This window comes from Arachis ipaensis, chromosome B09, assembly GCF_000816755.2.
Source record: "Arachis ipaensis cultivar K30076 chromosome B09, Araip1.1, whole genome shotgun sequence".
Taxonomy (NCBI): Eukaryota; Viridiplantae; Streptophyta; class Magnoliopsida; order Fabales; family Fabaceae; genus Arachis; species Arachis ipaensis.
The window spans coordinates 15,849,419-15,864,709 of record NC_029793.2 but is presented as its reverse complement, the minus strand read 5'-3'; the positions used below and the strand labels follow the sequence as shown (position 1 = coordinate 15,864,709).

Sequence of the window (15,291 nt, the reverse complement as noted above, 5' to 3'; positions counted from 1 at the left end):
TTGGTTTTAGAACTGTTATTTCCATCAGTTTGCAGTTATCCAGTCAATTTGAACTGATTTCAGAACCTTGATTATACCAATGAACAAATTATTTTATGTTAGATATATAGCATAGTGGACTCAAATCCCTCGCTAAGAGTTCTCTCAGTGGCTTACCTAACCATCATACTTCATAAATTTGGATGACCCTTTTTTTTTTATTATACTATGTTTATACTAAAATCAACCATCAAAATTTGTTACTAATATAAAATACATGTTAGAATATAAATACACTTTGAAAATAAATTGAACTACACATGTATTTATACACAAATATATTAGTAGTTGATTTTACTGGTTAATTTTGGGGTACAAATAGTATTTTTGTTTTTTTGTTTTTTTTTTATTTGGTTGGATGATACTTTAATTTCTCCTTTCCATTATTTTATAAATTAATATTTTTTCTATTGACGCTATTCTTCGTTCGAGGGAAGTCACCATATTTTTTTTTATTATTCACCAGCATTCTGTTCTAAACAAGTGATGATAATGCCATATATGTAGTTATTGTCGGGACAATTTCTTAACTCTACCATTGATGTGAATTTCTTACAGTACAGGCATTTCATTGTTTTGAACTTCGAACCGCCACTTTCTGCAGAAGTTCTAGTCACAGGTTTGTGGCATCATTGCTTCAAATGTCATTCTCTAATTGCATACTTAAGTTAATCCTAAGCAGCATATATATGTGAATGTCATTTCCCCAACATAAGCAAGCATCACATTGGAGATAAAACTAAATTTTCAGATATCAAGAAAATGAATAAGTAGAAGCTTTATTCATTATATTCTTCTCCGCCAAGGATTTTCAGGTCTCACGAGAACGATGCTGCTATTCATTATATATGTCATTTCTCTAACAAGAAAATGAAGTAGAAGCATTATTCATTACTCTCCGCCAAACATTTTCAGGTTTCAATGCTGCTTTTTTCAGCTACCTGGCAGGAAAACTGGGACAAATGGAAGATCCGCATTATGGTTCTCTGGAGCCTCACATTGCAAACCATCCTCATCTTTCTTGGAAGCAAGAGAAAGCGCAGCAGAAACATCTTGCTCCGATTCATACTTTGGATATCCTACATGTATGCAGATTGGCTTGCAACAATCTCACTCGGCGTCATTTCAAGCAAAGTAACAGAACAGAACAGTGATTCTGTTGCGCCAAAGCAAGTCGTTATGGCTCTCTGGGCCCCACTTCTTCTCCTTCACCTCGGCGGCCCGGACACCATAACGGCTTATTCAATGGAAGACAATCAGCTGTGGCCAAGGAAATTGATAACCTTTGGTTTTCAAGTCATGGTTGCCATTTATATCCTTATCAGAGCATGGACGCCGAACACCGACTTGAATGTTTTGGCAATACCAATATTAATAGCTGGTATTGTCAAAATTGGGGAGAGAATTTGGGGTTTAAGATCAGCAAGCAACCAACGTTTCAAGGAATCCTTGTTTCCGGAGCCGGATCCAGGGCCTAATTATGCGAGATACATGGAGTCCTACATGGCTGCATCTCGAGAAGGTTTCTCTGTTAACGTAGAAAGCCTAATTGAATCTCCCTATGTCGGTGATCAAACTCATGCTGCCGCTGAAGGGAACATTATTCCGTTACCGGAAACCGACACTTTCGGTGGAACTCAAGTTGTGACCACTGCTGACAAGTTCTTGAAGACTTTCAAGCGACTTTTCGCTGATCTCATTCTCACCGTCCACGATGTCTTGGAAAGCAGACTGTCTTTACAAAATGCGAAAAGCGAGCAAGTTTTCGAGGTGATGGAGGTTGAGCTTGGTTTCATGTATGATCTGTTCTACACAAAGGCGAAACTGGTTTATTCCTCTATTGGTGTTTTTTTCCGCTTCTTAACGCTATCGTGCAGTGTCAGTGTGCTGTGTGCGTTCTATGTCATGGAGAAGAGTCCGTATCCGAAAGCCGAATTGATCATCACATATGTGTTGCTGTATGGATCTGTCTTCCTAGAATTGTATTCAATATTTTCTTTATTCTTCTCAGATTGGACAAAACTATTGCTGAGTAAGCACAAGAACAGAGTGGCTTCTCTTTTGATTTCGGCCGTTTCGAAACTCCAATTCGGAGAAAACAACAAGTGGTCAGGGAGAATTGGCCAGTTTAACCTCATAAGCTTTTGCTTGAAAGCCAAGAGGGAAAGATGCGGCGTCCTTTACAAGATTTCAAGACATAAATTCTGCCTCAAGTGTAGAAATGCTTTCAAAAATGGTGTGGCCAAGTGTTGTGTTGCTCAAATGATTCAAGGTGTTTATCAAGACTAACAGAAATTCACGCATGACGATTTTGAGATTGTAGATGATGACCTCAAGAATATCATCTTTCAGCACTTGAGAACAAAAATCGAACTCGTCGCGAAAGAGATTAAGGATGAGATGAAGGTGGCAAACGAGATAAAGAAATTTTGCAACCACAGAGGCGGCCAAGTGCTTCAAACTTTAGATGATGATGATGTAAGGTGGAGTGTTGAGAAAGAATTTGACAAGAGCGTTCTTCTTTGGCACATAGCAACTGAATTATGCTACATTTCAGACACCGGTGATTTAACCGGGAAACCGAATTACAAAAAAGCAAGCAAATTATTATCAGATTATATGCTGCATCTTTTGGTTATGAGTCCGTTCATGCTGCCGAATGGAATTGGGGAGATCAGGTTCCAAGACACGTGCGCGGAGGCGATTGAATTTTTCAAGGAGAGAAGATCCATACAGAACATGAACAAAGCTTGCAAGAAGCTACTCAAGATTTGCAAGGAGAGTAAGAAGGTTCCTCCTTCACAGGTAAAAGGAGATAAAAGCAAGTCACTGTTTTTCGAAGGGTGCATGCTGGCAACACTAATCAGAGAGTTGAAGGAAAAGAAAGATTGGAGGGAAAACCAGATGTGGAAGGTAATTAGTGAAGTGTGGGTTGAAATGCTGGCTTATGCTGCTTGCCACTGTAATGGGATTCATCATGCTCAGCAGCTAAGGCGTGGTGGAGAGCTTCTTACACATGTTTGGCTTCTTATGGCACATCTTGGTATGACGGATCAGTTTCAAATCTGAGGGGCATGGAAGGAAAAAGTTGATACGCAAGTGAATCGAGTTTAAGGGAAAGATCCAGTAACAAAACTGCTATCAACATTAGAAATCAACAATCAAATTAGCTGTAGTTGATTAGATAAGTGATTTTTTATGTACACCTACTATAACTGATCTAGTAATTCAAGCAATAATTCATTGACATTGTAATGTTCATAAGAACATATGTACTCAAATTATGTTCTTTAAATTTAAGTTAAATCTACATTGTGCTCTCTCAAGATCAATTGATATTAGGTTTAATTTTAAGGTTATGTAATAGTTGAGTTAAATTTATAAATAGATCTCTATTTTAAAATTTTGAAGTCTTTCACCTTAACAAAAGTTTATAACTAAGTCTTTATCGTTAGAAAAATAGATTTTAATTTTGATTCAAGTGTATATAAATATATATATATATTTTTTTGATGAACAGGGAGTCGAGAACCCAAAACTAACTACAACCCCTTACAAAAGGAATACCCGAACAATCATGCGCCAACATATGGAGGATGTCAGGAGGAGCAGCATCAAAGAGGTGGACACCAAAAGGCAACTTATGTCCTTTTTTTGGCAAGATGATCCGCTACAAAATTTGCTTCACGAAGAGTATGGGACCATTGAATATTAGGAATACGACCCGCTAACATGCAGATATCAGCAACCAGAGGAGCACAAGGATGGGAATCAGAACACCCTTTTTTAATGAAGTTTAAAGCCGAGATAGAATCTGACTCCACAATGATGTTCGTGATATTATTAGCCGTCGCAACTTGTAAGCCATGAATAATACCCCAGAGCTCTGCTTGCATTATAGAGCAGCTCCCCAAATTGCAAGTGAACCCCTTCAAAAAGTGACCAAGATGGTTTCTAATAGCACCACCACAAGCAGCACCATTTGAGTGAGAAACAAACGAACCGTCCACATTGAGCTTGAGACAACCCTCTATAGGAGGAAACCAGCGAACCAATCTACTTTCTGTCGGAGCATTATATTGTGAATGTTGAAAATTATTGATAAGTTTATTGAACTCACTATGACATACCCTCACTTGAACCAGCCGCACAGAGGCTGGGGTATTATCATTGTCAAAAACAAACTTATTACGAAAATACCATAGGGAGGAGATAGTAACTCCAAAGAGACAAGGCCAATCTCCTTTCCAGGTAAGATTTAGTATCAACCAGTCGTAAAGGTTCAGATTGAAGAAATTCACAAGACCAACGTTACATAACAGGGGAACCCAGATTCTCCTAGCAAACTGACAATCGCGGAGGACATGAATGATGGATTCGTCACAAGTGTTGCAACACGGACAGATTGCAATATTGGAAAGGTGACGTTGGGTTCTTTCCAAATTTGTCAAGATAGCACCGTGAGAGGTCAGCCACATAAAAGACTGGATCCTTTCAGGTCCTTTCCAAGACCAGATCGGGCTGAACAACCTATCATTCTGACTAGAAGAGTCTCCATTGAGCTTCTGGTATGTCTTCTTCAGGTTGAAGGCTCCATTTGAGGAAAGGTTCCAAGCAATATGATCACTTTGTTTCCAAGGTGAGGGGGTGCAATAGCCACTATCTTTTTAATAACATCCTCGGCCAGCCAAGCCTTTAGCTTCCCCACGTCCCAGTTCCCTGTGACCAAAAGAAAGTCTGTAAGAAAACTAAACTCATCAATATTACAACTAACCTTATTAGCATGTGGCACCAACGGCCCTAACTCAGGGACCCAGTTATGGTTCCAAAAATTAATTTTGGATCCATCTCCAATTCTCCAGATGTGGTTTTGTTGAACTTCCGGCCAAACTCTGCAAATGCCTTTCCAAAAATTTGATTCTTGTCTCTTCCTTTCCACTCTTGGAATAATGTCATTCCCTCCGTTGTATTTTGAGCGAACCACCTTCGCCCAAAGAGAATCCCTCCTTTCTACTAGGCCCCAACCCGCTTTCACCATGAACGCGTGGTTCATAGTGCTGGCGTGGCGAATACCTAACCCTCCTGACTTTTTAGGCTTGCAAACTTTATCCTAGCTTAGAAGGTGAATCCTTCTGGAGCTGTTAGTTTCACCCCAAAGAAAACTCCTGCATTTACAATCAATAACATTACAAGTAGAGACAGGTAACAAAGCAGTTTGCATAGTATAAGTAGGTAAAGAAGAAAGAACAGATTTCACCAAAGTCGCTCTGCCAGCTAAGGATAAGGATGAGGCCTTCCAAGAATTTAATCTCGCATTCAACTTGTTAATGATATCGTTGAAAGTATGCTTCAAAACTTTGGAATGTAAGAGAGGAACCCCCAAGTATTTACCGAGATCATCCGTCCTGGAGAAGTGCAAAGCACTACTGATTTCGATGCGCACATTGCTACCCACATTCTTGGAGAAGAACACTCTAGTTTTTTTCTAACTAACTCTCTAACCAGAACTATCACAAAAGGCTGCCAAGCACTTGTTAATAATCTCAGCTTGTTCAAGTCTAGCTTCTGAGAAAAGAATGAGATCATCTGCAAAACACAAATGAGATAAGGCAGGCCCATCCCTTTTAAGGTGAATAGGTTTCCAGAAGCCATGATCAACTGTCGCATTAATGAGCTGAGAGAGCCTTTCTATACAGAGGACAAAAATATAAGGGGAGATAGGGTTTCCTTGATGAATGCCTCTAAAAGGAGTAAATTCATCAAGTTCTTCACCGTTCCATAATACTCTCATTCTGGCTGTAGAAATGCAATGAAGAATAAGATTAACCATCTGAGAAAGGAAACCAATATCCTTGAGCGTGTCTTCAACAAAACCCCACTTGAGCCTATCATAAGCCTTCTCCAAATCAATTTTGATAGCCATCCACCCTCTCGAACCATTTTTATTTCTCATTGAATGAATCACCTCCTGAGCAATAATAATATTATCAGAGCTTTGTCTTCCTGGATCAAAACTACATTGGGTGGGCTAGACAATATTGTTCATGAGCTTCCGCAGTCGATTAGCAATAATCTTGGTAACCACTTTATAAGTAACATTACAAAGACTGATGGGGCACATTTGCCTGAGGCTGGTAACCGGGTTAGATTTAGGAATAAGGGTGATAAGTGTTTCATTAATTTCCCTAACTTTCTCTGGCTCCACAAAAATTTGTTGCACCAAGGAGCACAGGTCAGTTCCAACACGATCCCACTGACTTTGATAAAAAACAGCTTGGAGGCCATTTCTTTCCGGTGCTTTAAAACTTCCCATATTAAAAATAACTTCCTTAATCTCCATATTAGAAACCATGCTGCCGATCTGACTGAGCTCTTCACTACTAACGTTAGGAAAGGAATTATTGAGAACAAAGGGAACCTCAGGCAAGGAGTCCTTATAAAGATCCACAAAAAAATTCTTAGCTAAGTCTTCTAATAACTTTGGCTCAGTGATCAAATTACCGAAATCATCAATGAGGGAAGTTACTTTATTCCTTCTTCTCCTAACCATAGTTGAGCTATGGAAAAATTTTGTGTTTCGGTCACCAAATTCAATCTATTTACATCTTGATTTTTGAAACCAAAATAATTCTTCATGAGTCAGAACCTCCTCATATTCTTCCCAAAGCTGATTCTGAAGGTTCTCCAGAAAATAATTATGATTAACACTAGTAGCCAAACTGGAGGCAATACCTTGAAGCCTTCTCAAGAGAGTTCTTTTTCTCTTGAAAATATCCCCAAAAATTTTTGTATTCCAATATTTTAAATAATTTTTAAAGCTGACAACTCCACTGTTCCAAGAAGAAGAGACATCCCAGGAATTAGAAACCAAATTTGAAAAGTCCGGATGCGCCAGCCAAGCCGCAACAAACCGAAAAGGCCTCTAATTCCTATTTTGAAAGGAAGCAACGTGTGGTTGCAGACAAATAGGAGAGTGATCAAAATTAAAATTGGGCAAATGCCTCAGGGTTCCCTCAGGGAACGCTAATTGCCACTCCAAATTGCTCAACCCTCTATCCAATCTCTCAACAATGTTACCTCTTCTCCAAGTAAATGGCCAACCCACAAAACCCAGATCAATAAGCCCACAGTCTGAGATACAACTCTGGAAATCAGGACAAGCACTATGAACAACATTAGTAGAGCCTCCCCTTCGTTCATAATCGTGGAGCTTAGCATTGAAATCACCTAGAAGACACCAAGGAATGGTAATATTACCCGCCAGGGATCGCAACTTACTCCAAAGGATTCTTGTGTTAACGCGATGGGGGCTACCATACACCGCAGATAGGAGCCAGGGGGTCGAGTTGCCACCAACAACCTTGAGATGCACCATCTGGCTATTATGATCCAGGACATCAATCTTCCAAGTACCAGAATCCCAGAGGCACCAGATCCCACCAGATCTGCCATTAAAAGAGCTATCAAACCCTATATTATTCCTAATCCAAAAGCCACGTGACCCACTTATCTGAGGCTCTAACAGAATAATGAAATTAACACTGTATTCTTTTCTGAGGTCTCTAATAAGAGAGTGGAAAAATTTACTACCGGCACCCCGACAATTCCAACAGATAACATTCATTATAACAAGCAAAAAAGGATAGGAGAGTCACCAGTGACAACGTTACACCTGGGTATGAGACCCTGACTTGCCATTCTGCTTACCAAGGGATAAATCCCTCTCTTTGATTTTCTTACCACCAGAATCAATCATACTCTCATCTGGGGGCCTATCAAGATCTTTCCCTGGACTCCGCACAGCCTCTATTTTCATATGAGATTCAGAGGAGCTTGCATTCATCAGTAGAGGATTATTCCTCACCACAAAACCTTCACGACCTGTGGCAACTTGCTTCATAGCAACAAAAGCCTCATTCTGCTCTCTTTGAAGTTTTCGCATATACTCTATCACTACCCCTTCCATCTCATTAGTTTCAGGAGACTTTTTCATAGGAGACACGGTGACAAAGCTCTTGGAAGCTTCAAGAGAGGAGGAAGGATTCTTGATGATCATTTTAGGATTAGGCTTTAACCCTTTTTCAGATCCTTGTGGCCCAACTTTATTAAAGGGGCCCATTTTACCACTTTGTGGATTTTTACCTGCACCAGCCCGTAAGACTTTTTTTTAATGATTTTTTATTCACTATCAAGGCCTTTGAGGCCTCGGGCCCACTTGAAGCTATAATGGCTTCCTCTTGCATGGAATTCTTAGCCGAAGAATTTATTCCTTCCTCATTCAAAGTAATAAAACGTGAGCCATTGGCATTGGTGGGCATATCTTCCTCATATTCTCTTTCCTGATTATTAGGTAGATCTTGACCAATCATGCCTCCAATCTTTCCTTGATTATTCATGCCCTTTTTCTGCCTAAAGTTACGTTTAACTAACATCCATGGCCCAAAATCAGGGGAAATTTGATTCTCTTGATTACCACCGCTAGAATCTTGATTCTTTCCATTTTGGTTCTCAGTCTCGACGGATGGTGGATCTTCGGAAACCATAGTGTTCCCTTCCGCGCCAGCTTCCTGGCTCGCCGTCTTTCCCACTGGCTCATCAGTGCACAAATCAGACCTGTGACCATACTTGCCGCAGGAGAAGCAAATTTGGTGCAGTCCTTCATATTCAATATAGAGTTCTGATCCAAGAACCGAGATCCTAGGGACAAGTTTTTTGGCAAGGTCAATTTCGACACAAATCCTAGCAAAGCGTCCTCTAGAATGGATTGAGGTTGACCGATCAATTTTGAGCATGTGACCAATAGTAGACCCAACTCTCCATAGAAATTTCTGGTTATAGAGCTCAATAGGGAGGTTTGGTATCCGAATTCAGGCAGCAATTTTCCTCACTGCTTTCTCAGATTCCAAGAAAAAGGTCGTCATCTTTGCACAATGAGATAGTGTCCGGCAATCATCCAAGGTCCTTTCATTAAAGCATGAGAGTAGTCTTCCGCATCTGCAAAGTGAACCAAAAAATAATCACGATCCATATCAATAACATTAATAGAGCCTTTCTTACCCCAGTCTCTCTTTAAACGTTGTTCCATAAATCCTAAGCCAACTCTTTTGCCCAAAAGCTTGACATAGAATGCGGATCTCCATGGTTTACACTACTCGTCGAACTCTTCCTTCGAAATAGGAATGGTGGGACAAGGATTGAACGGTTCCTCTTCATGGGTGTCTTTATCCGCATCTTGGTACCATCTATTCTCTGGATCCGGTATGTCTTCATTAACCTCTTCCATGTCAACATGCTCATCCTCAATGATAGAGCCCGCCACGGTGAGGAGCGTATCCTTATACGAGATTTTGGAAGCTCCCGACTTATTTCCATCACCAGGACCAGTAACTTCCATGTCCTCGCTTGGTTGATTAAGATCAACGCTGGCACGCGTTTTCACCTTTTTGGTGCTACGCTGCACCAAGTCTTCTTCTTGTTTAGAAACCCTAGCAAAGCCTTCATTAGTCATAATCTTAGATTTTATAAAAAAAGACTCACAAGTGTATATAAATAGACAGCTTCATACGCAAAAGAAAGTAGCAGAAGTAGTTAAAAGTTGTTAAGTTGTACTTGAAAAGAAGATTTTTGAATATTATTCTTGAATTGTTTCACCTAAAGTGTGATTACATACAGAATATAAAGATTATTTACAACCTAATTTAAGGAAAGAAAATAACAAGTAATAAAAGCTATTCAAAACAAATCTGCACAAAATCTATCCTAATATAAACAAATCTGTACTAATTATAGAATAATTACAACACTCCCCCTCAAGCTGGTGAATGTATATCTATCATTCCCAGCTTGCAAGTAAGGTCTTTTAAGTGCTCTGTGGGAAGTCCCTTAGTGAACATATCTGCCAATTGGAGTCTTGAAGGAATGTACTTGGTGGCTATAAGACCATTGTCCAATTTCTCCTTAATGGAATGTCGGTCTATTTCTACATGCTTTGTTCGGTCATGTTGAACCGGATTGTGTGCAATACTAATGGCAGACTTATTATCACAAACCAATTCCATAGGAGCTTCATACTTTACTTTGAGGTCATCGAGTATGATCTTCATCCATAATAATTCGCAAATTCCTTGGGCCATGACTCTAAATTCCGCCTCTGCACTTGATCTTGCAACTACATTTTGCTTCTTGCTCTTCCATGTTACCAAGTTTCCACCCAAGAACATGCAATATCCTGAGGTGGATCTCCTATCAATAATTGATCCAGCGTAGTCAGCATCAGTATATACTTTCATGGATAGAATCCCTTCCTTTTTTAATAGCAGTCCTTTCCCTGGAGAGGCTTTCAAGTACTGAATAATCCTGTTTACAGCCTGCAAATGTCTCTCTCTTGGATCATGCATGAATTGACTAACCACACTAACTGCATAGGCTATGTCAGGCCTAGTGTGTGATAAGTAGATGAGTTTTTTTCACAAGCCTCTGGTACTGTGCCTTCTCCACCTTTGGGCTTTCCTCATCATTTTCAATTCTATGATTTTGCTCTATGGGCACTCCAGTGATCTTACAATCCAACTTACCAATCTATTTGAGGAGATCTAGGATATATTTTCTTTGGGAAATAAAGATGCCTTGTCTAGAGTAAGCAACCTCTATCCTAAAGAAGTACTTTAGCTTGCCAAGATCCTTCATCTCAAACTGAGTGGCTAACTTTTCTTTCAAAGTCTGTTTTTCTAACTCATCATCACCTGCAATAATCATATCATTTACATAGACCAAGAGTAGAGTGAGTTTGCCTTCCTGTGAATGTTTTATAAACAGAGTATGATCACCTTGACTTTGTCGATACCCTAAAGATATCATAGCTTAAGTAAATCTTCCAAACTAGGCACGAGGTGACTGTTTAAGACCATACAAAGCCTTTTTTAGTCTGCACACCTTATTTTCTTCACTAGTGATACCATATCTTGGTGGAATCTCCATGTACACTTCTTCTTCCAGAATTCTATGCAAGAAGGCATTTTTAACATCAGATTAATACATCTCACAACCAAAGTGTGCTGCTAAGGAGAGGATAATCCTGACGGTATTCATTTTTGTCACCGGAGCAAATGTCTCCTCGTAATCGATTCCATAGGTTTGGGTATATCCTTTTACAATCAACCTTGCTTTATACATGTCCAGTGTGCCATTAGATTGATATTTAACTGTGTATATCCACCTACAACCCACTGCTTTCTTGTCCGTTGGTCTTTCTACAATCTCCCAAGTCTCGTTCCTTTCTAATGCACCCATTTCTTCATTCATAGCTCGAACCCAGTTCTCATCGTTTAAGGCCTCTTGTAGTGATGTAGGGATTCTGACAGAATCAATAGCTGAAAGGAAATTCTTGTACTGTACAGAAATATTTTTAGTGGACACAAATTTGGAAATAGGATATTTGGCACAGGATCTTTTTTTCTTTTCTCATGGCAATAGGTAATTCATCTAGGTTAGTTGCACAAGTGGTATTTAAGGTGTCAAGAATCTCAAGAGTATGAGGTCTTACCTCCGGTTCAGACGAATGAAGTTGCTGGTTGACCAGGACGGGTTCTTGCTGCCTTCGCTAATATTGTTTTCCAAAAAACATGTCCTCATTATTCTCCTCATTATTCTTTTCTAGTAGTGATGCTAATTCAGGGTCTTTATTATCCTCTGGAGAAGTGAAATTCTACAACAAGGGAAAAGGTGACGACTCAAGGAACTCAGCTTCTGGAATACTTTCCCCCTGAAGCTGAGAACTAGGAAAGAAGGACTCGGACTCATGAAATGTGAAATCCTTGGAGATATAGAATCTACGACTTTGAGGATGATAGCATTTGTATCCCTTTTTGTTTGAAGCATAACCTATAAAGACACATTTGATTGCCCGAGGATCCAACTTACCCCAATGAGAACTATGAATATGAACAAAAATAGGACAGCCAAAGATACGACTTTGAAGACTACTCATAATAGGGATAGAGGGGTAAATTTTGGTCAGAAATTAAACAGGGCTAACACCGTCTAGGACCCGAGATGGTAATCTATTAATCAAATAAGTGGCCGTAAGGACAACTTCTCCCCAGTAAGACTTAGGAACAGACGTTTGGAAGAGTAATGCTCGAGTAACCTCAAGAAGATGACGATTTTTCCTTTCTGCCACCCCATTCTGTTGAGGGGTGTCTACACAGGTCAATTCACGAATAACTCCATTATCCTTAAGGAACTTGAAAAACTTTTGGTTCACATATTCTCTGCCATTATCAGAACGTAATCGCTTAATCAGGCTTCCAAATTGTATTCGAACCATTTGGTAAAAATTTTTAAACAAGTGAAAAACTTCAGATTTATCTTTCATGAGAAAGATCCAGGTAACTCGAGTACAATTATCAATAAAAGAAACAAACCGCTTTGCACCAGAAATATTACTAATAGCTGAAGGTCCTCACACATCAGAATGAACAAGATCAAAAGGTTTAGAATTTTTATTATTACTGGGAGAAAAAGTAGCTCGATGGTGTTTAGCTAATTGACATACATCACATTGAAAAGACTCGACAGACACTTTTGTAAATAAAAAAGGAAATAAAGACTTTAGGGTACTAAATGGAAGATGACCAAGACGTTTATGCTGAAGCCATATTTAAGAGTTTGCCCAGGACGGTATGTTTGTCTGATGATTTGAATTAAGTGTCTTTTGTGTGGTACTCTTTTCATGCGGTAAGTAGTATAACCCGTCCTGTTCTTTAGCAATTCCAATCGTCCTTTTCGTGGCAAGATCCTGAAATACATAATGAGTATGAAAAAAAGTTGCAGCACAATTTAAGTCTTTGGTAACCTTATGAATAGACAAGAGGTTAGTAGATAATTTTGGAACATGAAGCACATTTTTTAAATGGATAGAAGGTTGAAGGTGGATGTTACCATATCCAGTAATAGGAATATGGGAACCGTTAGCAATAGTGATTTGTTTGTGACCAGATGAATTAGTGTAAGATGAAAAAGAAAGGGAATGAGGTGTCATATGATTTGTAGCACTAGAGTCTACAATCCAGGTACTCTCAGTGCTAGGAGAATTAAAGGATAAGAAGCTAGAACCCTTACCAGTCATGGTTAAAGCACAAGGGCTAGATGTCTTACTAAGTGAGTCCATAAGACCACGTAAACGGTCTAATTCTTCTTTGCTAAGGGCTGGGGCCTCCTTTGCAGCTTGTGAGATAGTTGGGTCTTCCACACTTTCAGAGTGTGTGGTTAGCACGTCTTTGTATGGCACATTTGAATCCTCCAATACGTTCGAGGACCTTCTCCTTTTCATGAAGTCTAAAACATGTGTCCTTAGTATGACACGTTTTCCTACAATAACTGCACCAGCGATCATCACGGTGAGTCTTTGAGGGAGGCTTTCCATACAAAAGGGACCTTTTAAAGGACCTTTGCCGGTGGCTAGAGCTAAACCATCAAAAGAATTTCCTCCTTCCAACATGACTGACCTCCGAGTTTCTTCCCCTCGTACAATATGAAAAACTTTTGAGAGAGAACAAAATTTTTCTTTATCCAAAATTTGAACCCAAATTGCATCAAATTTAGAGTGCAAGTCAGACAAAAATTTAAATATATGTATCCTTTCAATAAATTGTGTCAATGTAGTAGAATCAGGTGTGCACTGCATAGTCAAATTTTGATACTGATTTAACTCAATCCACAAATGATTCAGTGTCCCATAGTAGTCAGTTACGGAGAGGTTCCCTTGCTTGGTATTGAAGATCTTGTTTTCTATTTCATAACATGTTGTAGTATCCTTCTTCATTGAGTATGCCTGACTTAGATTATTCCAAATCTCCTTAGTAGTGGGGAAGAACATATAATTACGGCTGATTTTTGGTGTCATAGAATGGCATAACCAGGTCATGATAAGAGCATCCTCATCATCATAGGCTTCATATTTGGGGTCTGTCATGACTGAAGAGTTCCCTTCTAGATGATTTAATTTCTTTCGCCCCTTGAGAGTAGTGCGAACCAGTTAAGACCATTGGAGGTAGTTGCGCCCATCAAAACGATACGACCCTTGTAACACCAGTAGATCATTGGGGCTGACGAGAGGCGCAGTCTTATCATCCGTCATTGGTAAGAATCGGTAGCAAAAGGAAGACAGAAGAAGAAAAAAACCGACGATCGTGTCTAGGCAAGCAGTGTCGCAATCAAAGAGATCGCATGCTGAGTGGCCGATGGCAACGAAATCTCCTGGGCTTTGTAGATCGACAAATCCCGCTTCTGATGGTAGTGGTCTCGTTCAGAAACTCGCCGAAAAAATTCCGGTGGCGGCGTGTGGCAGCGGCAGGGCACCGAAACAGATATAGTTGCAGCAATGAAGGCTGCCTGGAAAAATGCTGGAAAAATGCGGAAGCAGAGCTTTTAGAATTGGGAGCTCTGATACCAACTTGAAAAGAAGATTTTTGAATATTATTCTTGAATTGTTTCACCTAAAGTGTGATTACATACAGAATATAAAGATTATTTACAACCTAATTTAAGGAAAGAAAATAACAGGTAATAAAAGCTATTCAAAACAAATCTGCACCAAATCTGTCATAATATAAACAAATCTGTACTAATTATAGAATAATTACAATAGTTGTTAATGATAGCTCAGCAATTAGTTACACTCATCTTTAGTTAGTTACTCCCAGTCTCAACAATATGTAATCACACTCTATAAATGTATGCACTATACCTCTTTTCATCTCAGTTTTTTGAAATCAGAAAAGAATAATAGTATTCTCCTCTTCCACACTCTTCTTTCCTTTTCTCTCCTCTTCTCTCTCTAAACTTTCTAAACTCTTATCTCTTCCTCTTCTCTCTCAAGATTCTGATACCTGACACTGTTATCTAATTATATAACGCAATATTAGTTAAAATAATTACCTTTTATATTGACTATATGAATGATCATCTAAAAGAACAGATGTGATTGCACAATTGTATAAAACACTTTACACATTTAGTATATCAAAATTAAACTTAAAAAATTATTAAAAAAAGATAATATTCTCAAGTGCATATTTGTAGGAAAATAATTACAAACGTGTATCATTAATTATTACAAAAAATGCTATACAGCCAATAACATTTATGATTTTGGCTAATATTTAACCAATTTTAAGTTCTAACTACTAAATTCTAAATCTTAAATTCTAAATCTTAATAGTATAATAAAAAAATATAGAAAATCAGCTTTTA

At 38.9% G+C, this 15,291-nt stretch overlaps 2 protein-coding genes across 2 annotated transcripts; one reads left to right on the top strand and one right to left on the bottom strand.

Moving 5' to 3' along the window:
* Positions 362–3,345, top strand: LOC107615106. The gene is made up of 2 exons (XM_021112320.1): positions 362–658; positions 955–3,345. The coding sequence occupies exon 2, from the start codon at positions 961–963 to the stop codon at positions 2,326–2,328; it is 1,368 nt and encodes a 455-aa protein (XP_020967979.1). The 5' UTR covers positions 362–658; positions 955–960; the 3' UTR covers positions 2,329–3,345.
* On the bottom strand, positions 6,962–7,663 carry LOC107615107. Its single transcript, XM_016317221.1, has one exon. It carries the CDS (start codon positions 7,661–7,663, stop codon positions 6,962–6,964), a length of 702 nt encoding a protein of 233 aa, XP_016172707.1.